General features: G+C 38.3%; 1 protein-coding gene across 2 annotated transcripts in view; it reads left to right on the top strand.

Moving 5' to 3' along the window:
- The window catches only part of MICU1 (mitochondrial calcium uptake 1), a 238321-nt gene that overhangs the window by 190917 nt on the left and 20279 nt on the right, over positions 1 to 27125 (top strand). For both annotated transcript variants that reach the window (XM_069572031.1, XM_069572032.1), the window contains exons 9-10: positions 5826 to 5963; positions 23469 to 23577. In XM_069572031.1, the coding sequence (XP_069428132.1) occupies positions 5826 to 5963; positions 23469 to 23577 (247 nt within the window). The remainder of the gene's footprint in view (positions 1 to 5825; positions 5964 to 23468; positions 23578 to 27125) is intronic.

Raw genomic sequence — 27125 nt, 5'->3', positions numbered from 1 at the left:
GTAGCAGCAGTGACATGATTCACATCTCAAAATCCAAATACTGTCAGATGGAAAAACATAGATGTATTCAGCTCAGTGGCTTGAGATTACTATGCATTACTTGAATTATACAGTTCAGAAGCTAGGAAAAGCCTATACTTGTAAAAGGGCAGGATTTACTCTGAGGGGTAGACAGAGTCTCCTGAAATGTAATTTTGTGATAGAGAATAATTTTATATTTGTTGAAATATATTAACCTCAAAAGGCTTTAATAAATCAAGACCCACTTGCAGATACTGATTTCTTTTTTCTTTTACAATTTTCTAATCTTATTTTGGCCTTTGTTCATAGTACATGTTTTCTTCCTAGCTTCCCTTCTTCCTTAAATCATTTCATCTCTCTCTATATATGTGTGTATGTGTGTGTGTGTGTGTGTGTGTGTGTGTGTGTGTACACACACACATACCATCTGTCCTTCCACAGAACTGTTCTTTCTCTCAACAAGGGGCAAGGATGGGAGTGAGAGGCACAGTGTGGTCAGAAACCGATGGAAAATCTTGCAGACAGTTTTTTGGCTCCTCTTCTCCGTCCCCTGTTTCTCTGCCCTGCAGCCCCCTGGGGAACAACAGGAAGCCAACAGCTTGTATCCATTTGAGAAAGTGGCAGTGGCACAGAAGAGAAAATGCTAGGCTGTTCAGCTCTGTTCCTAGACTCAGGGAAGCCATGCAAATGGTGGGTAGTGTGCTTGAACGTACATGTTCTGTGCCACAGGATCCAACAGATTAGAATTTCTTTGTTTGTTTTATTGAAGTATAGTCCGTTTACAATATTGTGTTCATTACAGGTGTACAGCATAGTGATTCAGTATTTTTGCAGATTATACGCCATTATAGATTACTATAAGATAATAGATATAATTTCTTATGTTCTACAATATATCCTTATTGCTTAACATTTTGTATATAGTAGTTTGTGTCTATTAGGCCCATACCCCTAATTTGTCTGTCTCTCCTTTCATCTCCTCTTTGATAATCATAAGTTTACTTTCTGTATCTTTGAGTCTGTGTCTGTTGTATATATACATTCATTTGTATTATTTTTAGATTCCACATGTAAGTGATAATAGTATTTGTCCTTCTCTGACTTATTTCACTAAACATAATGTTCTCTAGATTCACCCATATTACTGTAAATGACTGTATTTCATTCTTTTTATGGCTGAGTAGTATCCCATTGCATATATATATATATGTTTATATATATACTGCAGCTTCTTAATTCCATCATCTGTTGATGGCACTTGAGTTCCTTCCATGTCTTGGTTATTGTAAATAGTGCTGGTATGAACATTGGGGTGCATGTGTCTTTTTAATTAGTGTTTTCATTTTTTTCAGATAGGTATACCTAGGAGCTGAATTGATGGGTCATATAGTGGTTCTGTTTTTAGTTTTTTAATGAACTTCCACACTGTTTTCTGTAGTGACCTGCTGTCAGGAAGCATTTAACAGGAGGCTTCCTGTGTGCTGTTTTGGATCTGTCATGAATCCTCTGTCCCTTATTAATTCCGGGGGCTTGGGAATGCATGCATTTCCTTCGTTAGTTTTTACATACGGTGATAAGTAACTATTTACGACCGTCTTCCTTTTTATGACCCATAGAGTAAAACTGATTATTTACTACCCTCTCTCTCTTATATGGATGACCCCATGTTTCCTTGATAACTTGTAAGTTTTGATTTTATCTCTGCTGAAAATAACTACCTTGTAAGATAGTATAAATACTCACACAATGTTGAATAAAACAGCTTTGCTCCATCAGAGCTTGGGTCCCCGTGTCTCTCTCTCTCTCTCTCTCTATCTCTCTCTCTCTCTCAGGCTATTTCTCTGGAGTGCAGAAGCCTGCTGTGCTCACTTTCCTGCCCAGGCTTCTGAGACCCTCTCAAGAAGGTACTCTGTGCCTTCACCCCGTTGAGAGGGCGCCAGGTGCCTTCATGAACAGCGCAAGCACCATGTCAGGAGCTTTCTGCATAAACCAAGGAATATCGGCCTCTTTCTCTCTCCTTTACTTTCTTATCTCGACTCTGGACCACCAGGTTCCGGTCCATTAAAGGACCTCAATAGCCTGCACCAATTTACATTTGCACCAGCAGTATAGGAAGAGAGTTCCCTTTTCTCCATACCTTCTCTACCATTTATTTGTAAACTTTTTGATGAGAGACAATCTGACAGGTGTGACGTGATACCTCATTGTGGTTTTGATTTACACATTTCTTTAATAATTAATGATATAGAGTATCTTTTCATGTGCGTGTTAGCCATCTGTATTTCTTCTTTGGAAAAATGTCTATTCAGGTCTTCTGCCCATTTTCTGATTGGATTTTTTTGATACTGACTTGTATAGGCTCTTTGTATATTTTGTATATTAACCCCTTCTCATCATTTACAAATATTTTCTTCCATCACATAGGTTGTCTTTTTGTCGATGGTTCCTTTGCTGAGCAAAAACTTTTAAGTTTAATTGGGTCCCATTTGTTTATTTTTTTTATTTCTTTTTTATTTCATTTTAATGTTATTTCTTTTTATGTTTATCTTTTTATGTTATTTCTTGTCTTAGAAGACTGATCCAAGAAAATACTGCTACAATTTATGTCAAGCTGTTTTTTTCTGGGAGTTTTATGTTTAGATCTTTAAACCATCTTGAGTTTGTTTTTATATGTGGAATGTTTTATATATGATAGGAGGGAATGTTCTAATCTCATTGTTTTCTATGTCTTTCCAGTTTTCCCAGCACCACTTATTGAAAGAATAGCCTTTTCTCCATGGTGTTTTCTTATCCCCATGTCATATTAGTTAACCCCAGGGTGTGTGAGTTTATTTCTGGGCTCTTTTGTTCCACTCATCTTTATGTCTGGTATCATGCCAGTACCATGCTATTTCTATTACTGTAGCTTTGTTAATACAGTCTGAAGGAGCAGTGAAAATTGTGGGTGGTACCCTAGAACATACGTATTCTGTGCCACAGGATCAAATAGAATGGAATTTCTTAATTGTCCTACTAAAGTGGAACTTAAGAGGCTTTGTCGATATCTGGTAAATAAAATACAAGCCAATCATTTGAATTGCTTCCAGATGTATAATTAGAAGCTTTCTACACTGTGATAATTTTGTAATAATCTATCTTTCCCCAAAGACCCTCTCATGTCCTTGGGGATTATATTCATGTGGTGCCACATGATGTCAAGCTATTGCCCTGGAAAATGTAGCCCTAATTCAGGTCCTTGAGAAACTACCCTTGAAGCTCCCTGGCCTAGTAGGTCTTTAGTGCTGCTCATTATAGAGAAGGTAGTGAACTTTGAAGTGGGCTATACTGCTTGGATCTGAGTTTTATAGTTCTTAGGCTTCCCTGGTGGCTCAGACAGTACAGAATCTGCCTGCAGTGTGGGACACCTGGGTTCGATCCCTGGGTTGGGAAGATCCACTGGAGAGGGGAAAAACTACCTACTCCAGTTTTCTGGCCTGTAGAATTCCATGGAAGAGGAGCCTGGCAGGCAACAGTCCATGGTGTTGCAAAGAGTCAGACACTTTCACTTTCACGCCCTTTCATGTTCCAACCACATCAAAATATTAACAATAATGATAATGATAGAAAAAGACAAGTCTGTGTTTTCAAAGAACATTAGTAAAAATGCTAATTTGAGCACTGGAATTGTTACTTGGGGATCTCCACTGGAAATTGTTTTTACTGTTTTGAGACGTGGCAGAGGTGAGGTTTATACCCCTGTGGAGAGCAGATGAATGCAGGCTTTCATAAGCGTGAGCACACTGCTGCTGCTGCCAGCACTGTAAAAAGAGACATTGCAACCTTGAATCTATCTTGGGGGATAAAACTTAACTCCTCTAATTCAAATGTATGGGATTTCTCTACAACTGTGAAATCTCCCAGATAAAGATAAAATGAATGCACTAAATAGTTGAAGCCTAGGAGAGCAGGAATGGCCGCTTTGTTTCACATGCCTTGAAGAAGCCCAGTTTGGCCTGGGTGTCACATGTCACTGAAAATCTGATTTAAACATTGCAGAAAGTATGTTCATTTAAAAAAATTTTATCAGTCCTCCATTTTTGTTTCAGGGTGGCTAATTGAATCATAAATCAAACTTAAATTATAAGTCCTGAAAACTTTTGGTATTGTCGAAAGTTAATCAGCTCTGTGGAAGTGATGGTGTGGCCAACATGAAATACTGAGTGGTTGAGTTAAAACCGAGGCTTTTGCTTAGTATTGATGATGCTGATTTCTATGGAAAGAGTTTTGCTTCTCACTCAGATATGACTAAGCACCCTTGCTTTATAAGTTTATCCAAAACAACATATTGCTATCCTATAGGATGAATATGTACTAGTGTTTAGAAGGAGGAAATAGTATGTTATTGAAATAACAGTCTGTGGTTCCAGACAGAGCCACATATGACTCCCAGCTCTAACTTCATCTACCTCAGTTTTCTCAACTGTAAAATGGAGCTGATAATATCTGCTCCATAGGATTGTTACAGCAATTAAATGAAAGACTGTATGAGTGAAGTACCTGGTTCATAGTATACTAACAGCAAATGATTACTGTTGTTCAAATGTAATTAGTGTGTCTTGCTTACTGACATAGTCTGACCAATGAGGAGACAAAGTGTATATCAATTTACTGAACTAAGCAAGGAAATAAAAACTGAGAGAGACTCTCACCCTTAACTATATACTTCCTTATTTTATATCTTACATGTAAACCTTATCTTGTTACTAGATGGTAAAGTTCCTAAGGACAGAAACTGAATCTTCTTTCCTGTACCCTACAGTGACTAACAGTACTAGATAACTAGTAGACATTCAGGAAATGTTTGTTGACTTGATCTTACTTAGCTGTGTCTTATGTCTATATATAACTCTCTTAGGAGAATAAGATTTTGCCCTATCATGTAGGAATGTGAAAGTTTCTTTGTAACTGTTATTTTCCAATAAAACCATGGGGAAATTTTACCGTGTTGAAATCATGTTGCTTTCTAGTTGGTTTCTAGGCCCATTTTAACCATTTTATTATTTAGGCATTTATATATATCATTAACACTGCAGCTGGTATTGAGATAACTTCTCTCTGTTTTTAAATGACAATCTTAGTTTTCTGATATTACTTAGATTAGCTTGAAGTTTTTTGTGCTTAGCCTTTCCATCTGCATATTTAAATATGCTTAATGATTTTTTGTAGCTTTGTGATAAGTATGCATGTCTAATTGAGGCATCATATGCTCTATACATTTTTTTTTCAAGCTCTATTGATGTTCTAACATTTGATTACCATTTGGGGGAAAACTGGAAAACACATTGCTCTTCTTTAAAGTCTTCAGAGGTCTGTATAACAATACTAAGTACAGATCAAGGAACTGGTATGTGCAATTGATCAAATTTATAATAATTAACTTTTAAGTTTTCTCTGAGTAACAGAGATGTGGATGATCCAGAGAGCACTTATTACTAATAATATTACTAATGAATTTGAATGGAGTTCTGGCATTGTTTTTATTCTCACAAGGAAGTTCCTGATCTAGAAGATATAGGAGATGTTATAGCAGCTGTTTTATTGGTGAGAAAATTGACTCCTAGAGTAGTTGGGTAACTTAGCGGCAGATCTGGAATATAAACTCAAATATTCTGTTTCTAATTTTTTAAAATCTTAGTGAGAATTGTAGTTCAAAATATGATCCCGGCCACCAGGTGTTCTCAGAATCCAACAGTTGATCATTCCACATCCCATTTCAAAATAGTTCCCATTTGACCCTGTGAACACTCTTTCTGTTCACTTTCCAGTTTGAACGCCATGACCCTGTGGATGGGAGAATCACTGAGAGGCAGTTTGGTGGCATGCTGCTGGCTTACAGTGGAGTGCAGTCCAAGAAGCTGACTGCCATGCAGAAGCAGCTCAAGAAGCACTTCAAAGAGGGAAAGGTAGGTATCTTTGCCTAGAGGAAACCATGAGAGCATATTGTTACTGCAAAGGTACTAACATAATGAGAGTGAACTAGTGACTAATTATGACTAATTTATTTCTGGCACTTGAAAAAAAAAAAAAAAGCAGTTTTGAAGAAGAAGGAATAGCCTCGAATGACCCTAGATTTTTTTGTTCAGATCACAACGTGACCATGAACTGAAATAGTGAATTGAAAGAGAGAGACTGGTTCACCATGGGGAGATATAGAGTTCACTTGTAGATATCTTGAGTTTAAGGTGCCGGTGGACTACCCAAGTAGAGATGGTTAACCAGCAGTTGAATATTCAAATCTATTTTAGAGGACTGAGCTGGGTTTGGGAATCATCAACACACTATTAGAATTAAAATCATGAAAATTGATGAAGTTATCCAAGAAGAATATTATAGAACCATGAGCCAAGGGCAAGATAAAGTGGAACACTAATATTTAAGCAGTTCCAGAATGAAATCTTGAGGAAATGGTTAGAGGAGTACCTAGAGAAAGTATTGAAATCAAAGCCAGGGAAGAAGAGGGTTCAAAAACTAAGGGATCTACAGTGTCCCATGGGAAAGAGAGGGTCCAGTAAAATAAAATGATAAATACTCATTGGTTTTGGTGAAATGGTGACCTTTGGGAGAGTTGTTTTATTACAGTGGTCCAATTGGAAGGCATATTAAACAGAAAGTGAGGAAGTTGAAAAAAAGGAAGGAAGAAGGAAGAGGGAGGTTCTGGAAAGAAGGAAATAGCATATGTTTAAAACTCTGAGGCAGTAGTATATTAACTCTGCTTGGACTCCTATAGCAAAATACTATAGACGGGGTGGCTTAAAAAACTGAAATTTGTTTTCTCACTGGTCTGGAGGTTAGAAGTCCGTTATCAATGTGTCAGCAAATTGGGTTTCTCATGAAAGCTTTCTTCTGTAGACAGCCACCTTCTTGCTCTGTCTTCACATTACCTTTCCTTAGTGTTTATAGAGAGAGAACATGCTCTGTAACGTGTCTTCTTATAAGGACACTAATCCTATCTGATTGGGGCCCCAGCATTGTGACCTCATTTAACCTTAATTATTGTTTTAGAGGCCCCATCTCCTAATACAGCCACAGTGGGGGTTAAGGCTTCAGTGTATTAAGTTTCAGGGGTGAGAGGGCACAAATATTCAGTCCATAACAAGCAGGAAAGATGAAATCTGGCATGTGTAGGGAGCTAAACGGGGATTATTGTGGTTGATGAATACTAACAAAGAGGAGCATGGCCTGAGATGAGATCGGAGAGGAAGATGAGGGCAAGAACCTGCAAGACCTTGTAGGCGTGGAATGAGTTTGGGTTTTATTCACAGTGCAATGAGAAGCTATTAAAGAGTTGTGAGCAGGGAAATAGCATGGTTGTGTGTATGTTTAAAGAGACAACTCTGGATGCTTTATGAAGAATAGTTTGGAAAGGAGCAAGCATAGAAGCAAAAGGCTGAGACTGTGATGATTAGAGATTTCAGGAGGAGATGAGTGGGTCTTTTTTGAGCAGCATTGAGATTGGGACCATGGGTTTGTGGTGACACTAGTCAACACTGCTCTGTGAGAGCCTTCAGAGCTGTACCTGGTACAGGAAGAAGCAGATGGTAGAACTGAGTCAGTGTCTGGGGTTTTCTAGGCAGTGGGATGAACAAACTGAACCAAAAACTAGTAAAGAGGCTAGATCTTTTAAAGATCATGTACACACACAGAGAGACACACATACACAAACACACACAGCAATGCAAGGGCTAGACCCCAGATCTCATTTTCAGCCCAATACCCTTTCCACATGACAACAATTACCACTTAGCCATGCCTGGAAAGTTGACCTAACATTAAACATGTTCCATGAGGGATTGCTAAGGTAGGGTGATACAGTAGACACGGAGCTAGAAGACTTGACTTCAAGTCCTGCCTCAGAAGTTTCTGTGGACGTTGGATAGATCACTTAACTGGCCTCGTAAACTGAGACCCTTGTCCTCTATGCAGGCTCTAAACTCTAAAGACTCAGTAAGAAATAGAATTGCCTGGGCTTATTTCCGTTTTGTTAGTCTTTGTGCAGGAAATCTTGCTTGAATAGCATCACCCCCGAGTTGGTGGAAAGCAGTTCTTATCAGCTAGAGTTTTTCCTCCGTACCTTGGGTGTTGAAAAGCTGAAAGGACCTCTGAACAGGCTGTGGACTGCAACTGAGAGCAGGCTGGATTCTGAGAGAAAGTGTCAGCTTCTCTGAGCAGTCCAGCCGGTCTGAAGCTGTTCTCTTAGCTATGAAGGAAGACTCCTTAACAGAAAGTGACAGAGGACAATGCTTCTCTCCTAAAGAGAACTCCTATATTGCCTAGTACACAGCTCATATCTATTGGAAGTTATAATTTCAGAAAGTTGATCACAAATATCTAGGTGAATTTTGTAGGGAATGCACCTTTTTGTTGACCTGACCCTTTTTTAATGTTTTGCCTGCACCACACAGCATACACCCCCACCAGGGATCGAACCTGCAACACCCCACCCCCATCCCTGCATTGGAAGCATGGAATCCTAACCACTGAACCACCAGGGAGATCCCTGACCAAACTTATTTTTAAAGTTTTGGTCCTGGCATTGATTTGACCTTAAAATAATTTTCTATCACTCCCCAAGTGTCTCAGTGGTAAAGAATCAGCCTGCCAGTGCAGGAGACACAGGTTTTGTCCCTGGGTCAGAAAGATCCCCTGGAGAAGGAAATGGAAATCCACTTTAGTATTCTTGCCTGAAAAATCCCATGGACCAGAGGATCCTTGTGGGCTACAGCCCATGGGGTTGCAAAACAGTCAGACACCACTTGGCAACTAAACAACATTATCTATCATGATAGGTTAATTCATGTTTTGATATGAATTTATATTTTAAAGCAATAAATTGGGTGTTGGAGACATCTCCCTTGAAGAAATAAAAGTATTCTAGCTTTGGCAGGAGTTAATTTAGGACCCAAAGACCTTGCAAAAAAGCCCTGAAGTGAAAAGACAAACTTTGTCAGGTGATAAAAATGTGGGGTGCTAAATTATTTCTGGCCCAGAATTTCTAGCCTGCTTTAGCAAGGAGATGGAGATTGATTGTACTCTCGTGTTGGTTAAATAATTTGTGAACATAGCAATTAACTAAAATGACAGTCAATGAAGGGCTTTTCCTCCTAAGGTTACCAGTCCATCTCTCTGGGACCATTTCCCATTATAGGGGAGTGACTATCTGCTTCCTAATTGCTTCCTTTATTCCACTCTGGATTTGTTAACATGAAAATGTAAGTTTTCATTTGGCACATGTTAGTCACTTTCTGTGTGGGGTTCTGTACAAAATTTCAAACCAGAACTAAAAGATTGAAGGTCCTAGTGGTGGTATTAAATAAATATTTGCATATTAGTGACCATGCAGTGCTTCACAGCCATTTTTTGTGTGTGTGTTTGTAACAGCTTTGCTAGATCTCATTTTGCCTTTGAGATTATAGAGACAGAGAAGAAGAGAAATTAATGATCTGCCCACAATCTGGACTAAAATCTGAGGCTTCCTATTACAGATCTTGTCCCTTCTCTAACAAAATTCCGTTTTTCCTAACCATACTCTTCCTCTAACGCAGTCCTCTGGACCTGGTTTTCCAGTAGACTCACTTGGGGAACTTTTCAGAAATGTGGTTGTTGAGACCCTCTTCAAATCAACTAAATCAGAAGCTCAGTGGATGGGTCCAGGCATCAGTAGTGCTTAAAAGTCTCCCCAGGTGATTCTAATGTGCAGTGAAGCTTGCCAGCCACTGGGCTGGAAAAGTCTGCTTCATCAGTGTCTCTAGTTCTGTCCCTGAGTAATAGCTGGAGGAATTGGGGAGCCTGCCATGCCCGGAAAAATGACTCTGTTCATGCTGAGTAACCACCATGTTTCTTATTTAACAAAGGCAGATTTTTCTTTTCTTTCTTTCTTTTTTTGTTTTATGGAAAACATGTTTTGTTTTGGCTTTGTTTTCAAGATTAGTCCCTAACCTCTATCAGAGTTTCCCCATTCCCTTCACTGTCTTTTTTTTCTGTGAATTTTTCTTCTAGGTCAAATGTGACTCAACTTAAAATTTTTTTAAATTTTCCATCCTTCAAATTACCATCTTCTCCTCATTAAAGGAAAGAGACTTTCCTGAGACTTCATAGGTGTAGTTCACAGTGTTGATTCTCTATGGTTAAGAGTGCAGACGCCACAAGCTTTAATAATTTAGCAAATCCACTCAAGAATGAATTGAAAGTTACAGTTCAGTGGCAGAGATTGCTATATTCAAAACCAGGTACTGTAGGATAAAAGATAAAGCCATAGCCTATCCTCAAGAAATATGTAGTCTGTAATAGTCTAATAAAACATATATCTATGCAAAGAACTATCTAATTTCATATCAATTTATTGAGCACCCATGTGCCAGGCACTCTTCTAAATACTGGGAATATAAGAATGAGCAAAACCAGCTGTCTGTTCTCATAGTGGAGGAAGACATAATAAATAATTATAATACAACTCACTCAACTTTGAGCCTCTTAAAAGCACTGTCCTGCTCATCTTTGCCATCCTCTGTATGATGTCTCACAGGCAGTTGTTTATCAGATGCATTGATGAATGTATAGTATGTACCCTCATAAAGACATAATAAACCTATTAGGTTATTTACTTTTCTTGTTTTCTGTGGATAATATTCATGTGGTCTCTTCTGTTCACATGTTCTCTCAGATACTTGAGAGTTGAACCCACATTGTGGTCTTCATAACATGTCAGATTCTAGAAACATTGATCCCAGAACCTTTGAGAAACTCGGAGAAGGCAATGGCACCCCACTCCAGTACTCTTGCCTGGAAAATCCCATGGACAGAGGAGCCTGGTGGGCTACAGTCCATGGGGTCACTGAGGGTTGGACACAACTGAGCGACTTCACTTTCACTTTCCACTTTCCTGCATTGGAGAGGGAAATGGCAACCCACTCCAGTGTTCTTGCCTGGAGAATCCCAGGGACGAGGGAGCCTGGTGGGCTGCCATCTATGGGGTTGCACAGAGTCGGACACGACTGAAGAGACTTAGCAGCTACAGCAGCAACCCCAATTATTGGGTGTCCACCGAAACCACTATGTAGTATAGCATTCAAGATGTGGCCAGCCTTTTCCCTGTTTCCTATCCCTCAAGACCCTATACATACCAGAGAAGAGAATATATTTCAGAGCATAACTGAGTAAATTCATTACTACTAGTTTTTAGAATGAGCCTGACAGCTTATTCTGGACTTTGACCTATTGTTCCAGTTAGGTTCAGTTTAGTCACTCAGTCGTGTCCAGCTCTGCGACCCCATGGACTGCAGCACGGCAGGCCTCCCTTTCCATCACCAGCTCCCGGAGTCCAGCCAAACTCAAGTCCATTGAGTCGGTGATGCCATCCAACCATCTCATTCACTGTCATCCCCTTCTCTGCCTGCCCTCAGTCTTTCCCAGCATCGGGGTCTTTTCAGATAAGTCAGCTCTTCGAATCAGGTGGCCAAAGTATTGGAGTTTCAGCTTCAACATCAGTCCTTCCAATGAACACGCAGGACTGATTTCCTTTAGGATAGACTGGTTGGATCTCCTTGCAGTCCAAGGGACTGTCAAGAGTCTCTCCAACACCATAGTTCAAAAGCAATTCTTTGGCACTCAGCTTTCTTTATAGTTGAACTCTCACATCCATACATGATTAATGGAAAAACCATAGCCTTGACTAGGCAGACCTTTGTTGACAAAGTAATGTCTGCTTTTTAATATGCTCTCTAGGTTGGTCATAACTTTCCTTCCAAGGAGTAAGCGTCTTTTAATTTCATGGCTACAGTTACCATCTGCAGTGATTTTGGAGCCCAAAAAATTAAGGTCAGCCACTGTTTCCACTGTTTCCCCATCTATTTGCCATGAAGTGATGGGACCAGATGTCATGATCTTAGTTTTCTGAATGTTGAGCTTTAAGCCAACTTTTTCACTCTCTTCTTTCACTTTCATCAAGAAAGTTCTTTAGTTCTTCTTCACTTTCTGCCATAAGGGTAGTGTCATCTGTATATCTGAGGTTATTGATATTTCTCCCAACAACTTTGATTCCAGCTTGTGCTTTATCTGGCGCAGCATTTCTCATGATGTACTCTGCATAAAAGTTAAATAAGCAGGGTGACAGTATACAGCCTTGATGTACTCCTTTTCTTATTTGAAACCAGTCTGTTGTTCCATGTCCAGTTCTAACTGTTGCTTCCTGACCTGCATACAGATTTCTCAAGAGGCAGGTCAGGTGGTCTGTTATTCTCATTTCTTTCAGAATTTTCCACAGTTTATTGTGATCCACACAGTCAAAGGCTTTGGCATAGTCAATAAGGCAGAAATAGATGTTTTTCTAAAACTCTCTTGCTTTTTCAATGATCCAGCAGACGTTGGCAATTTGATCTCTGGTTCCTCTTCCTTTTCTAAAACCACCTTGAACATCTGGAAGTTCACGGTTCATGTATTGCTGAAGCCTGGCTTGGAGAATTTTGAGCACTACTTTGCTAACGTGTGAGATGAGTACAATTGTGGGGTAGTTTAAGCATTCTTTGGCATTACCTTTCTTTAGGATTGGAATGAAAACTGATCTTTTCCAGTCCTGTGGCCACTGCTGATTTTTCCAAATTTGCTGGCATATTGAGTGCAGCACTTTCACAGCATCATCTTTCAGGATTTGAAATAGCTCAACTGGAATTCCAGCACCTACATTAGCTTTGTTTGTAGTGATGCTTTCTAAGGCCCACTTGACTTCACATTCCAAGATGTCTGGCTCTAGGTGAGTGATCACACCATCGTGATTATCTGGTTCATGAAGATCTTTTTTGTACAGTTCTTCTGTGTATTCTTGCCACCTCTTCTTAATGTCTTCTGCTTCTATTAGGTCTGTACCATTTCTGTCTTTTATTGCGCCCATCTTTGCATGAAATGTTCCCTTAGTATTTCTGATTTTCTTGAAGAGATGTCTAGTCTTTCCCATTCTATTATTTTCCTGTTTTTTCACACTGATCACTGAGGAAGGCTTTCTTGTTTCTCCTTGCTATTCTCTGAAACTCTGCATTCAAATGGGTATATCTTTGCTTTTTGCTTCTCTTCTTTTCACAGATATTTGTAAGGCCTCCTCAGACAGCCATTTTGCTTTTTTGCATTTCTTTTCCATGAGGTTGGTCTTGCTTCCTGTCTCCTGTACAGTGTCACAAACTTCCGTCCATAGTTCATCTGGCACTCTGTACATCAGATCTAATTCCTTAATCTATTTCTCGCTTCCACTGTATAATCGTAAGGGATTTGATTTAGGTCATACCTGAATGGTCTAGTGGTTTACTGAGTACTTTTTATGTACAAGACATTTATTTGTCTTCTCCCTAATTATCATGTCCTGCTCGGTGGGTAGGATCCCCATTTTTGAGATGAAAAATGCTTTTTCTGAACCTTCGTTATTTGTCTGAGAACACACAGTATCTTCAGAGGTGGCATTAGGATTCAAAGCCAGGCTGTCTCATTCCAGAGTCCATAATCACCCTACTAATGAATCTGTTTATTGTCACTGTTCTCTATGATTTGAATAAGCAGAAGAGTTTGGAGTAAACAAGAAAAACAATGTTACTAGACTGTAGCCTATCTCTTAGTGAGATAGCTAGAAAGGTAAATTATGAAACCAGGTTGTAGAAGACCTTGTATACTACGCTAAGAAGTTTGGGGGTTTCCAATTGACACTGGGTGTCACTGATATTTTGTCAACAGTAGGAAGGAACATAGAAAGAAAAGTGATGTTTCAGGACATTTAGATTCTTAAAGAAATGTAACTAGTAGAAATGGTGTAACTTCCCCCTACTGCCAGGCAGCAACCAGTTGAAGAAACCTCTGGGCTTTGCAATGGGACGATGCTTTGTTGAAGCAAGACAAGCACAGTAACACCTCTGAAAGAGTACCCGCTTGTTGACAGTGACCACATGGAGGGTGGGAGACTAGATGACAAGGGTAGAGAAAGAATTACTTTGTACTGTACAACATATATTACCTAGTATAAAAATAATGTAAATGTTTTTTAAAACTAAATTTTAAAATTTGCAGAAAAATTGAGCAGATAATAGATTGGTGAGAAGCATAGTGTATAAGAAAGAAGGAAGGAGACTGTTCCTTTTTTTTAATGGGCCATAGAGGGAACTCAGGCAGTTGGGTTGATTATTGGCAGATGGATTTACTATGACCAGTTAAAAGACAACACAAGAGAATCATCATTACAGTGTGTCTATACCACCCATGACCTCTCAATATGAGATACTAAATTTACAGCTGACTCCAGAGGAAGCCAAATTTTCCTTCCTTCTCTTCTCATTCTACTATAACTGCCCTAAGTTTTATTGAGGTGTAATTGGCAATGGCAACCCACTCCAGTACTCTTGCCTGGAAAATCCCATGGACGGAGGAGCCTGGTTGGCTGCAGTCCATGGGGTCACTAGGAGTCAGACACAACTGAGTGACTTCACTTTCTTTTCACTTTCATGCATTGGAGAAGGAAATGGCAACCCACTGTTCTTGCCTGGAGAATCCCAGGGATGGGGGAGCCTGGTGGGCTGCCGTCTATGGGGTTGCACAGAGTCGGACACGACTGAAGTGACTTAGCAGCATATGTAAATTAAGTGTACAATTCATCCATGAATGATTTTTTGTAAAGTGACACCCATCAATGATTTTTAGCAAATTTAGTAAATTTGCAGTCATTACTGCAATATCTAGTTTTAGAAGATTTCCATCACCCGAAAAAAGAGCCCTCATGCTAGTTTATAGTTAATACCCATTTCCACCCTAGTCTCACACAACCATAAATCTTCCTTTTGTTTCTATAGACTTGCCTTTTCTGGAAATTTCATATAAATGCATTCATATAATACTGAAGTCTTGTGTCTGGCTTCTTTTACTTATGTTTTTATTCATACATACAATAGAATGTTTTATTCATACATACAATAGAATACTATTTACTGTCCATCCAGTGGAATTGTTGTTCAGTCACTCAGTTCAGTTCAGTTCAGTCGTTCAGTCGTGTCCGACTCTTTGCGACCCCATGAATCGCAGCATGCCAGGCCTCCCTGTCCATCACCAACTACCGGAGTTCACTCAGACTCACGCATCGAGTCAGTGATGCCATCCAGCCATCTCATCCTCTGTCGTCCCCTTCTCCTCCCGCCCCCGATCCCTCCCAGCATCAGAGTCTTTTCCAATGAGTCAACTCTTCTCATGAGGTGGCCAAAGTACTGGAGTTTCAGCTTCAGCATCATTCCCTCCAAAGAAATCCCAGGGTTGATCTCCTTCAGAATGGACTGGTTGGATCTCCTTGTAGTCCAAGGGACTCCCAAGAGTCTTCTCCAATACCACAGTTCAAAAGCATCAATTCTTCGGCCATGTCCAACTCTTTGCGACCCTATGAGCTGCAGTACACCAGGTTTCCCTGTCCTTCACCATCTCCCCAAACTCATCTCCATTGAGTTGGTGATGCCATCCAACCATCTTTTCCTCCATCATCCCCTTCTCCTGCTTTCAGTCTTCCCCAGCATCAGGGTCTTTTCCATTGAGTCAGCTCTTTGCATCAGGTGGCCGAAGTATTGGAGCTTCAGCTTCAGTATCAGTCCGTCCAGTAAATATTCAGGATTTAGGATTGACTGGTTTGACCTCCTTGCAATCCATGGGACTCTAAAGAGTCTTCTCCAACATCATAGTTCAAAAGCATCAATTCTTCGGCACTCAGCCTTCTTTATGGTCCAACTCTCACATCTATACATGACTACTGGAAACGTCACAGCTTTGACTAGACGGACGTTTGTTGGCAAAGTAATGTCCCAGCTTTACTATGCAATGGAAGACTGTTTACTATCCATACAATGGAATACTATTTACTATTCAGAAACACTGTTTACTATTCAGTATAAACTATATACTAATAGTTTCTAACTTTTTATTACTGAATAGTAAATAATATTCCACTGTATAGATATTTATATCTTGTTTCTGCCATCACCAGTTGATGAACATTTGAACTGTTTCCAAATTGAAGCTGGTAGAAACATTTACATACAAATCTTGGATGTGCATCTATGTTTTTATATCTCTTAAGGAGATTCCTAGGAGTGGCTAGCTGGGTCATATAGTAAAATTTTGTGAAACGTCCTTTTTAAGAAGTTTGCCATACTGTTTTCCAAAGTTACATTCCACAGCAATGCATGAATTCATTTTCTCCATATCCTCACTAAAAGTTGTTATTATCTGTCTTTTTGATTAGTCATCCTAATAGATATGTACTGATATCTCATTGTGATTTTAGTTTGCATTTCTCTAATGAATGATGGTCTGAAGCATTGTTTCATGTACTCTTTAGCCATTCATATATCTTGTTTGGAAGATGTCTGTTTAGATCTTTTCTTTAATTGGGTTATTATTATCTCATTATTGAGTTGTAAGAGTTCTTTATATAATTCTGAGGAGAAGGCAATGGCAACCCACTCAGGTACTCTTGCCTGGAAAATCCCATGGATGGAGGAGCCTGGTAGGCTGCAGTCCATGGGGTCGCACAGAGTCGGACACGACTCAAGTGACTTAGCAGCAGCAGCAGCAGCATGCAGTTACAAGCATAGTGTAGATGGATCATAAACTATATATCGTGTGTAATTCATAAATGAGATTATCCTTACATAAAGAAATGATCCTCTTAAGTGTAGAATTAATGGACTTTTAGATATGCAGATGACACCACCCTTATGGCAGAAAGTGAAGAGGAAATAAAAAGCCTCTTGATGAAATTGAAAGAGGAGAGTGAAAAAGCTGGCTTAAAGCTCAACATTCAGAAAACTAAGATCATGGTATCTGGTCCCATCACTTCATGGGAAATAGATGGGGAAACAGTGGAAACAGACTTTATTTTTTTGGGCTCCAAAATCACTGCAGATGGTGATTGCAACCATGAAATTAAAAGACGCTTACTCCTTAGAAGGAAAATTATGACCAACCTAAATGGCATATTCAAAAGCAGAGACATTACTTTGCCAACAAAGGTCCATCTAGTCAAGGCTATGGTTTTCCCAGTGGTCATGTATGGATGTGAAAGTTGGACTGTGAAGAAAGCTGAGCGTCGAAGAATTGATGCTTTTGAACTGTGGTGTTGGAGAAGACTCTTGAGAGTCCCTTGGACTGCAAGGAGATGCAACCAGTCCATTCTAAAGGAAATCAGTCCTGAGTGTTCATTGGAAGGACTGATGCTAAAGCTGAAACTCCAATACTTTGGCCACCTCATTCAAAGAGTTGACTCATTGGAAAAGACTCTGATGCTGGGAGGGATTAGGGGCGGGAGGAGAAGGGGACGACAGAGGATGAGATGGCTGGATGGCATCACCAACTCAATGGACATGAGTTTGGGTGAACTCCGGGAGTTGGTGATGGACGGGGAGGCCTGGCGTGCTGCGATTCATGGGGTCGCAAAGAGTCAGACACGACAGCGACTGAACTGAACTGAACTGAACTGACACAATATCCTTTCTGTGTTGGTGCTTATATTTAAGACTGTAAATCTCATCAGCTTTTGCACAGTTAATGTCTCTATTAGACTCTTTATAAAAGTATCTTCTATGGTTAATAAAATGTAAAGACTGCACCTGCTATTATGCTAGCTTTCATTCTTACATATTTTCACAGGGAACCTGCTTTAATGAATTTATCTTGAGAAGTTTTAAATCAAATTCTATGTCAGGATTTTACATTAATGTCCAATAGGAGGTTAGATTTGTTCAATGTTAAAATAGGTATTATGGTAACTTCCGCATCAGTTAAATTACTAATTTAAAGTATAACATGTTTTTTATTAAGAGAAACTAACTTATAGAGAAGTTTGACTGAGAATAGACAACTGTTAAGGCCCTTTGTTGTACAGAATGCTGTGCTTTAATAAATCATGATGTTGTAATTTTAAAAAAAGAGTTCTTTATATAATTCTGGATATAAATGCTTTAGCAGATATATGATTTTAAAATATTTTTCCCAGTCTGTGATTTGTCTGTTTTCTCAGTATTTTTAAGCACAAAATTTTTAACCTTAATAAAATCTAATATATCAAAATTTTTTCTGTTTATGGATTGTGTTTTTGGTGTCATATCTAAGAATTCTGCCTTATCCAAGGTCATAAAGATTTTCTGGTTTTTTCCTGAACATTTTATCAATTGCTTTTAGTTTTGAAAGACAATTCTGTTTGTTTGTTTAACAACTTCTCTAATGTTAAATTCATTTTAAAACAATATAAAGAAATACTTCTATTTAGAGTCTCAAAGTACTATTAATTTTATATATATTTTTTTAGTCCAGTCATGTAAGTTCTTTCAGTTGGTTTATTGAAAATCTGGTCACAGAATAAAGTAACTCCTGCTTCTTCTATTTCCCCATAGTATATATTTTAAAAAATCCATTTGATGCCAAGCCTAAGAGAAGGGTATTTCCTTTTGGCTACTATATCCGCAGTTCAAGTCACCCAACAAAAGATTGTACTTAAGCTATAGCCTTCTAAGTCCGAGCAACTCAACTTTCAAAAAGCCTGTCTTTGCACTTTCTATCCACAAACTTCATGTTGCACTCTTATTCTAGCTTTATTCTAATAAATCTTTGGACTTTTTACTGAGATAGTTACTAAGAAGTAATAATTTTGTGAATAGCATCACCTTTTCTTTAAGGAGGCCTATCAAAATTTTAAGCTCTATAAGACCAAGACCCATATCCAAAGCAACTTTATTTTTCTCACTGTTCCTAGTAGAGTGCTAAGTGGTTAGTAAGTGCTCGATAAAAATTTTAATTATATTTATGTAGTAAAAGGAAAAATGTTGCATATTTTTACTTAATAATGGCTTAATATGATTTATATTCCACTGTTTTTCTGTCATCAAATGAATAATCACTCAATTTAGATTTTTCTGTCCTCTAATAATTCTCAATGTAAGCACTGTCATCTTTAGTTTCACAGTAAATTAACTAACACACATTAGAGGTTGCCCTTTCAGTTTTAGGAATTTATGTTAACCTTTTAGCCTTAAAAATCCTTTCATAAACTCAGACACCAATGCTCCCCTACCCTGTGGAAATCCATATGTAAAATTTAAAAAGGAGAAAAGCTTTAGCATGTCTTTTTTTTAATTTACCATTAAAAATATAGAACAAAATTTACCATTTTAACCATTTTTAAATGGTTAAATAGTACTAAGTACATTCATACTGCTGTGCAACCAAAACCATCATTCATCTCCAGAACTTTTTCATCTTCCCAAACTGAAACTCCATACCATTAAACAATAATTCCTCATTATCCCCCTCCCCACTCCTGGAAACCACCATTCTACTTCCTGTCTCTAGGAATTTAACTACTCTAGGTAATTCATATAAGTGGAATCATACAGTATTTGTCCTTTGTATTTTTTGTAATTTGTATTATTTCCCTTGACATAGTGTGTTCAGAGTTTGTCTTTGTAGCATGTATCAGAACTTTTTTCCTTTTAAAGACTGAATACTCTTCCATTAATGTCTTCTGATGGAAAGAGAAGATGGTATTAGTGTATCCATTCATAAGTAGATGATGTAAAACCTGTGTTTCTGATCCAGTGGAATTCTCCTCGTATTATGTTATAGCCTAGTGCTTACATTAGTTAGCATATTGTAGCATTTTTACAAGGAATGAACTCTACCTCTGGGTGCTCTAAGTCAAGACCATGAGAATGACTTCAAGTTGAGAGGAAATTATTTAATATAGGCCTTCCAGTTCACCACCAAAAGTTATGGAACTTGGTACACACTAGGTGCTCCATAAATGTTTGAATGAATTTTTAAATAAGATGGACCACTGTTCATAATTTCCAAAAACTGGAAATAGCCCAAATAGAATAGTCACGCAGTGGAATACTTACAGCAATAAAAGTGAATAAACTACAGACATACACAAAAATATTAAAAAATGTTAAAGACAGAAGCCAGAGACTTCCCTGGCAGTCCATTGCTTGCCTCCGTGCTTCTAGTGCAGGGGATGCAGGTTCAATCCTGCTCAGGGAACTGGGATCCTACATGCCACGTGGTGTGGCCAAATATATATGTATATTTTAAAGCCGGAAACCATATATAATAGAATACATACTGCATGGTTCCATCTATAAAATTCAAAAGTAGATATACTTAAACTCCTTAAACATATGTTAAAGGATGCATAAATAGATAGAAAAGCTACTTTTTATGAAAGGCAAGGAAATGAATCTCCTAAAATTCAGAATGGTTTTTATCACGGAGAAGAGGCTCATGACTGTAAAGGGCCATTGTTGGGGAAGGAGAGGGAGGCTCCTGGGATGCTGACTAATCTGCTTCTTGACCTGAATTGAGTTTTTATGGGTGTAAAATTTCGTTTTACAGAGTTTGTTCATTTGTATGTTTGTTTTACACACCTTTCTATTTGATCCTTATATTCCATAGTTTTTTTTAAATTCTGTGATTCTAAGGGGAAAAACCAAGGGAATATTTCTTGCAAAGATGGGCACAGTAAAGGACAGAAACAGTATGGACCTAACAGAAGCTGAAAATATTAAGAAGAGGTGGCAAGAATACACAGAAGAACTATACAAAAAAGATCTTCATGACTCAGATAACCATGATGGTGTGATCACTCACATAGAACCAGACATCCTGGAGTGCAAAGTCAAGTGGGCCTTAGAAGCATCACTAAAAACAAAGCTAGTGGAGATGATGAATCCCAACTGAGCTATTTCAGATCCTAAAAGATGATGCTTTAAAGTGCTACATTCAATATGCCAGCAAATTTGGAAAACGCAGAAGTGGCCACAGGACTGGAAAAGGTCAGTTTACATTCCAATCCCAAAGAAAGGCTGTGCCAAAGAATGTTCAAACTACTGCACAATTACACTCATTTCACATGCTAGCAAAATAATGCTCAAAATTCTCCATGCTAGGCTTCAACAGTATATGAACCAAGAACTTAAGATGTTCAAGCTGGTTTTAGAAAAGGCAGAGGAACCAGAGATCAAATTGCCAACATTTGCTGGATCATAGAAAAAGCAAGAAAGTTCCAGAAAAACATCTACTTCTGCTTCACTGACTGCCAAAGCCTTTGACTATGTGGATCACAACAAACTGGAAAATTCTTTAAAAAAAATAGAAATACCAGACCACCTTACCTGCCTCCTGAAAAATCTGTATGCAGGTCAAGAAGCAACAGTTAGAACCAGACATGAAACAATGGACTGGTTCCATATTGGGAAAGGAGTACATCAAAGCTGTATATTGTCACCTTGTGGCATCATGCAAAATGCCAGGCTGGATGAAGCACAAACTGGAATCAAGATCGTCAGCAGAAATATCAATAACCTCAGATATGCAGATGACACCACTCTTATGGCAGAAAGCGAAAAGGAACTAAAGAGCCTCTTGATGAAAGTGAAAGAGAAGAGTGAAAAAACTGGCTTAAAACTTAGCATTCAAAAAACTAAGATCATGGCATCTGGTCCCATTACTTCATGGCAAATAGATAGGGAAGCAGTGGAAACAGTGAGACTATTTTCTTGGGCCCCAAAAGAGGTGACTGCAGCCATGAAATTAAAAGGCTTGCTCCTTGGAAGAAAAGCTATGACCTAGACAGCAGAGACATTACTTTGCCAACAAACATCTGTCTAGTCAAAGCTGTGGTTTTTCCAGTAGTCGTGTATGGATGTGAGAGTTGGACCATAAAAGAAAGCCGAGTGCCAAAGAATTGATGCTTTTGAACTGTGGTGTTGGAGAAGACTCTTGAGAGTCTGCTGGACTGCAAGGAGATCCAACCAGTCCGTCCTTAAGGAAATCAGTCCCGGGTGCTCATTGGAAGAACTGATGCTGAAGCTGAAGCTCCAATACTTTGGGCACCTGATGTGAAAAACTGACTTCTTAGTAAAGACCCTGATGCTGGGAAATATTGAAGGCAGGAGGAGAAGGGGATGACAGATGATGAGATGGTTGGATGGCATCACCAACTCTTTGGACTCAAGTTTGAGCAAGCTCTGGGAGTTGGTGATGGACAAGGAGGCCTGGCGTGCTGCTGTCCATGTTGTCACAAGGAGTTGAACACGACTGAGCGACTGAACTGAACTGAAGGGGGAAAACTAAGAAGATTATATGACATAATCATACAGTATTTTAGCTCTTAGTTAGATTGATAAAGATATCATTGGCCAGTTTCCTGGTATACTGTAGTCTATATTAAGTTTTCCTTTTTACTGAGTTACAGATATAAATTCCTAGGCTCTGTAGTTTGCGTGCATGCTTAGTCATGTCCAACTCTGTGCAACTCCATGGACTGTAGCCCACCTGGCTCCTCTGCCCAAGGAATTTTCCAGGCAAGAATACTAGGGCGGGTTGCCTTTTCCTACTCCAGGGGATCTTCCCAACCCAGGGATAGAACCCATGTCTCCTACGTCTCCTGACAAGTGGATTCTTTACCACTGTGCCACCTGGGAAGCCCAGGCTCTGTGGTTTGGGGAAATGGAAATCGGAAGAGGAGCAGTACTGGTTAGAAGCCTGTCAACATCTGCAGTCCATTAAGGACCTTATGCTTCATTAAAATGCATGAACCTCAGTGTCTTTCCAGTGTTACTCACTTCTTTGAAATTGTATTCATTTCCATCCCAGCATGATGTGTGAGAAATGGGAAGCAGGCAAGTAGGACAGATCTTCCTTCCTCTAATCTCTCTTTATCCAACTACTCTCTTGAGCCATCATAAAAGGTAGAATTAAAGATCAGCAAATCTTTGACTAGCTTTTGAAAAGAATTTCCTCATTCACAGAAATTTCATCAAATTAAAGTTACATGGCCAATTGCTTCATTGCTTCGTTAGTAGCTTTTAAATTGGTATAATGAACAACTTTCCCAGTTGCTTGGGTTCTGGTAAATCCTGAAACTATTCCCATGTATATCACTGACTTTGATGATTCTTTAATTAGCTTAAGCCTCAAAAAAGCTTGACTGCCCTATTGAGTAGATTATTAAAATGAAAGTCCTAATGGGTCTTACTTGTTAAGATGTATAACAAATCAAGTGGCTACAGCTCATTTAGAGAGTGTCACAACAGATACTGTGGCTAATTGGAGGATATAGTTAGAAATATTTTGATTAAAGATATCCACCCATCACTAAACAGCTTCATGTCAGATTTTACATATGAAGGGAAAGCAATTAGCTAGCATGCCTTTCTTAGGGTAAAATTCCAACGTTTTGTTCCCCTGTTGTTTGTAAATTTGACATTTCTTGAGTAATTTGTTGAGTCTCTGTTCCAGACATAGCATAAACTTCTGATTTATAGGCATGAGTAACTGCCTAGTCTTCTGCATTTTATGCTGCTTTTTGCACAGGTTCCTGCCTTACCTTACTGTTTTTCTTCTTTCAGGGGCTGACATTTCAGGAAGTGGAGAACTTCTTTACTTTCCTAAAGAATATTAATGATGTAGACACTGCATTGAGCTTTTACCATATGGCTGGGGCATCTCTTGATAAAGGTAATGAAACCCAAAAGTGTTTTTTTGAAGCTATAAACAGTGAATCTGTAATCCATTAGGTGACTACCCCTCCTTAACAGAAATACGTGAATTTTTCTTGACATTGTTTTTGATTTGCTTTGTTTTGTTGACATTGAATGGGCCTTGCATCTCACCCCGAGAGGCCAAGTTCAACAAATACATTTTCTTGAGCTAAACACTATAGTCAAGGCAGATGCCCATCTTTAAATGATTAGTCTTAGAAACGCATCTAAGCTGAGGACGAATGCGTGGAATTTGGAAGTTCTCTTATCAGAGCCAGAGTCATGACATACAAAATGTGAAGCTAAAGTTGCTGTTCATTTTAATTCATTCTTTGTTAGGAAGGAATAGTTTGGTTTCTTTTTCAAGTTAGTTTTTGTGTTTTTCTTTAAAGATAAAATCATGAGTCTGAGAATAGCACCTCCACTGGCTTACTTCATACAACTTCAGTTCCAGTTTGTACAGGCAATGGGAGCGAGCAGAGCAATTGCAAGCAGTTTTTCCCAATATTATGAAAAACTTCAAACATACACAGTAGTTTAATTATTCAGAGAACATCCATATGTCCAGCTCAGTTAACATTTTGCTATATTTCTCTGATATCTGTGCATATATTCATCCTTCTGTTTATTAGTTCCTCATTTTTTTTGATGGTTCGTTAGAGATATAAGTGTACGTCACTCCTAAGTACTTCAGCGTGAATAGTTCAATAGTTGTTTACAGTTCCCTTGTGCCCTTTTGCAGTTAATTTCTGCCCCTAGTTATCAAGAGGCAACCTTAATTCTGTATATTTTTCCACCGTAGATTAATTTTGTTTGTTCTAGAACTTCATACAAACAGAATTGTACCATGAACACTCAGTTTCTCTCAGCCTGTTTTTGAGATCCACCCACGTGGTTACGCATACAATAGTTTGTTTTGTTCCTTTTTTATGAATAGTAATCTATTGTGTGACTATTCCAAAATTTGTTTATCCTTTCTTCTGTTGGGCACCTTAGCTGTTGCCAGTTATTGGCTATCTTGAATCAAGCCACTATGAACACTCTTGTGTTAATCTTTTTGAGGATACATATTGTCATTTTTCTTGGATAAATACCTAGGAGTATATTGCTGAGTACAGAGAAAGGTGAGTATTTATTTTATTTAAAAAAAAAAACAACTTTCAGACACTTTTCCACAATGTATCTTTTATTTTTGTGATTCTGGAATATACATTAAAGTGTCTCGTTGTATTTTTAATTTGTACTTCCCTGATGACCTCTGCTATTGAGCAGCTTTTTGTGTTCTCATCATTCAGATACCTTCTCTGGTGAAGTGTCTGTTCAGATCTTTTGCCCGTTTTTATAAGTTGCTTGTCTTATTGAATTGTGGAAGTTCTTGTTGTGGTCTAATATAAATCCTATATCAGATATATATATTTTGTGAATAGTTTCCTAGTCTCGGCTTACCTGTTCACTTTTTCATGAGGTCTTTTGAGTAGTGGAAATTCTTCTTTTTAATAAAGTTTAATTTATCAAATTTTTTTGATTATTACTTTCTCATCCTAATAAACCTTTGTGCTTGATTGCTCATTTGTGTCCTACTCTTTGCGGCCCCATGGGCGGTAGCCCTCCAGACTCCTCTGCCCATGGAATTTTCCAGGCAAGAATATTGGATAGGGTGCCATTTCCTAGTCCAGGGGATCTTCCCAACCCAGAGATCAGACCTGAGCCCCTTGTGTCTCCTGCACAAGATAGGTTGTTTTTCGTTTCCAAATATTTTATTTTTCTAGATATACTCTTGTTTTTTATTTCTAATTTAATTCTATTGTGGTCAGAATACACACTGTATAAAATTTCAGTTCATTAAAATGGGCTGAGAACTTGTTTTATGACCCAGAATTTGGTCAGTTTTTTTTTTTTAATGAATGTTTCATATACATGGGAAAAGAATGTGCATTCTTTTGAATGTAACGTTACAAAAATGTCAGGTCAAAGTGGGTTGATAGTGTTCAGATCTTATATGTCCTGATTTTTTTGTCTAGTTGCTCTTAGTAAGACTGAAATGTTAAAATCTCTAAATATGATGTGTGAATCTGTCTGTTTTTCCCTTTAAATGGTGTCAGTCTTTACTTCATGAATTTTGAGTTCTAGTATTAAGTACATACATATTTAATGATTGTGATTATTGTGTTTTCCTGATGAATTAGCCATTTTATCAATATGAAATATTCCCCCTTTATGTTTAGTAATAAACCTTTTCTTGAAGTCTGTTTTGTCTGGTATTGATTTAATTACTCTAGCTCTTTGGGTGGGCTTCCCTGGTAGCTCAGCTGGTAAAGAATCTGCCTGCAATGCTGGAGACCCCAGTTCAACTTCTGGATCGGGAAGATCCCCGAGAGAAGGGATAGGCTACCCACTGCAGTATTCTTGGGCTTCCCTGGTAGCTCAGACAATAAAGAATCTGCCTGCAATGCGGGAGACCTGGGTTCGATCCCTGGGGTGAGAAAATTTCCTGAAGGAGGTCATGGCAACCCTCTCTAGTATTCTTGCCTGGAGAATCCCCATGGACAGAGGAGCCTGGCAGGCTGCAGTCCATGGGGTCACAAAGAGTCGGACACGACTGAGTGACTAAGCACAGCACAAATCTTTAGGTAGTTATTCTTTGCGTGGTTTGTCCTTCTCTATTCTTTTTGTGTTAAACCTTTCATCTCTTCTAGACATAGAGTTGGGTCTGGTGACCTTTTAGCTCTACCTTTTTGCATTGTATATTTTAGTGATTTCTCTGGAAATTGTCATTTTTCACGTTTTACTTAAAGTTAATATTGTACCACTTCAGGTTAATTGTAAGAACCTTGCTTTCATATAGTTCCATTTACTGTCACCCCATCTTTTATGCTATTGTTGCCATGTTATATTTCCTCCATAGATGTTATAATCATTATCATATAATGTTAGGATTTTTGTTTTCAACAATTATACTTTTAGTAAATTAACAAAAAAATTTTATACTTAGCCACATTTACTCATACTTACCAATTTGAGTGTTTTTCATTTGTTCCTGAATATCTAAATTTTTATCTGATATCACTATCAGTTTGAAAAACTTCCTTTATCATTCTTTATGGTACATATCTGCTGGCAGTGATTCTCTTAGTTTTTGATTTATCTGACAATGTTTTTATTTCACCATTGAGTACTGCAGTTTGTGATTTTTAAATTTCTCCAAAGCATTGATTGGGTTTTATAAACACAGTATTGCTTATTCAACACTTTTTGGTGGTTTTCTTAAGATTTTTCAAATATAAGATCATGCAACCTGCAAATAGAAATCATTTTACTTCTTCCTTTCCAACAGGGATGCCTTTTATTTCATTTTCTTGATCCACATAACTTTTTAAAAGAATATTCATCTCCTTGCTTGTTTACTTATATAATTTTGTTTGTTTAAAATAATCCCTCTTCTGAACTTTGTGAAAACCTTTGGAAAAAATTAATTAAATCATGGAGCTTATGGATGCTGCTGCTGAGTCACTTCAGTCGTGTCTG

Source organism: Ovis canadensis, chromosome 25 (genome assembly GCF_042477335.2).
Source record: "Ovis canadensis isolate MfBH-ARS-UI-01 breed Bighorn chromosome 25, ARS-UI_OviCan_v2, whole genome shotgun sequence".
In the NCBI taxonomy this organism is placed as follows: Eukaryota; Metazoa; Chordata; class Mammalia; order Artiodactyla; family Bovidae; genus Ovis; species Ovis canadensis.
Note: the sequence above shows the minus strand (reverse complement) of the source record. Positions and strands in the feature narration are given on the sequence as shown.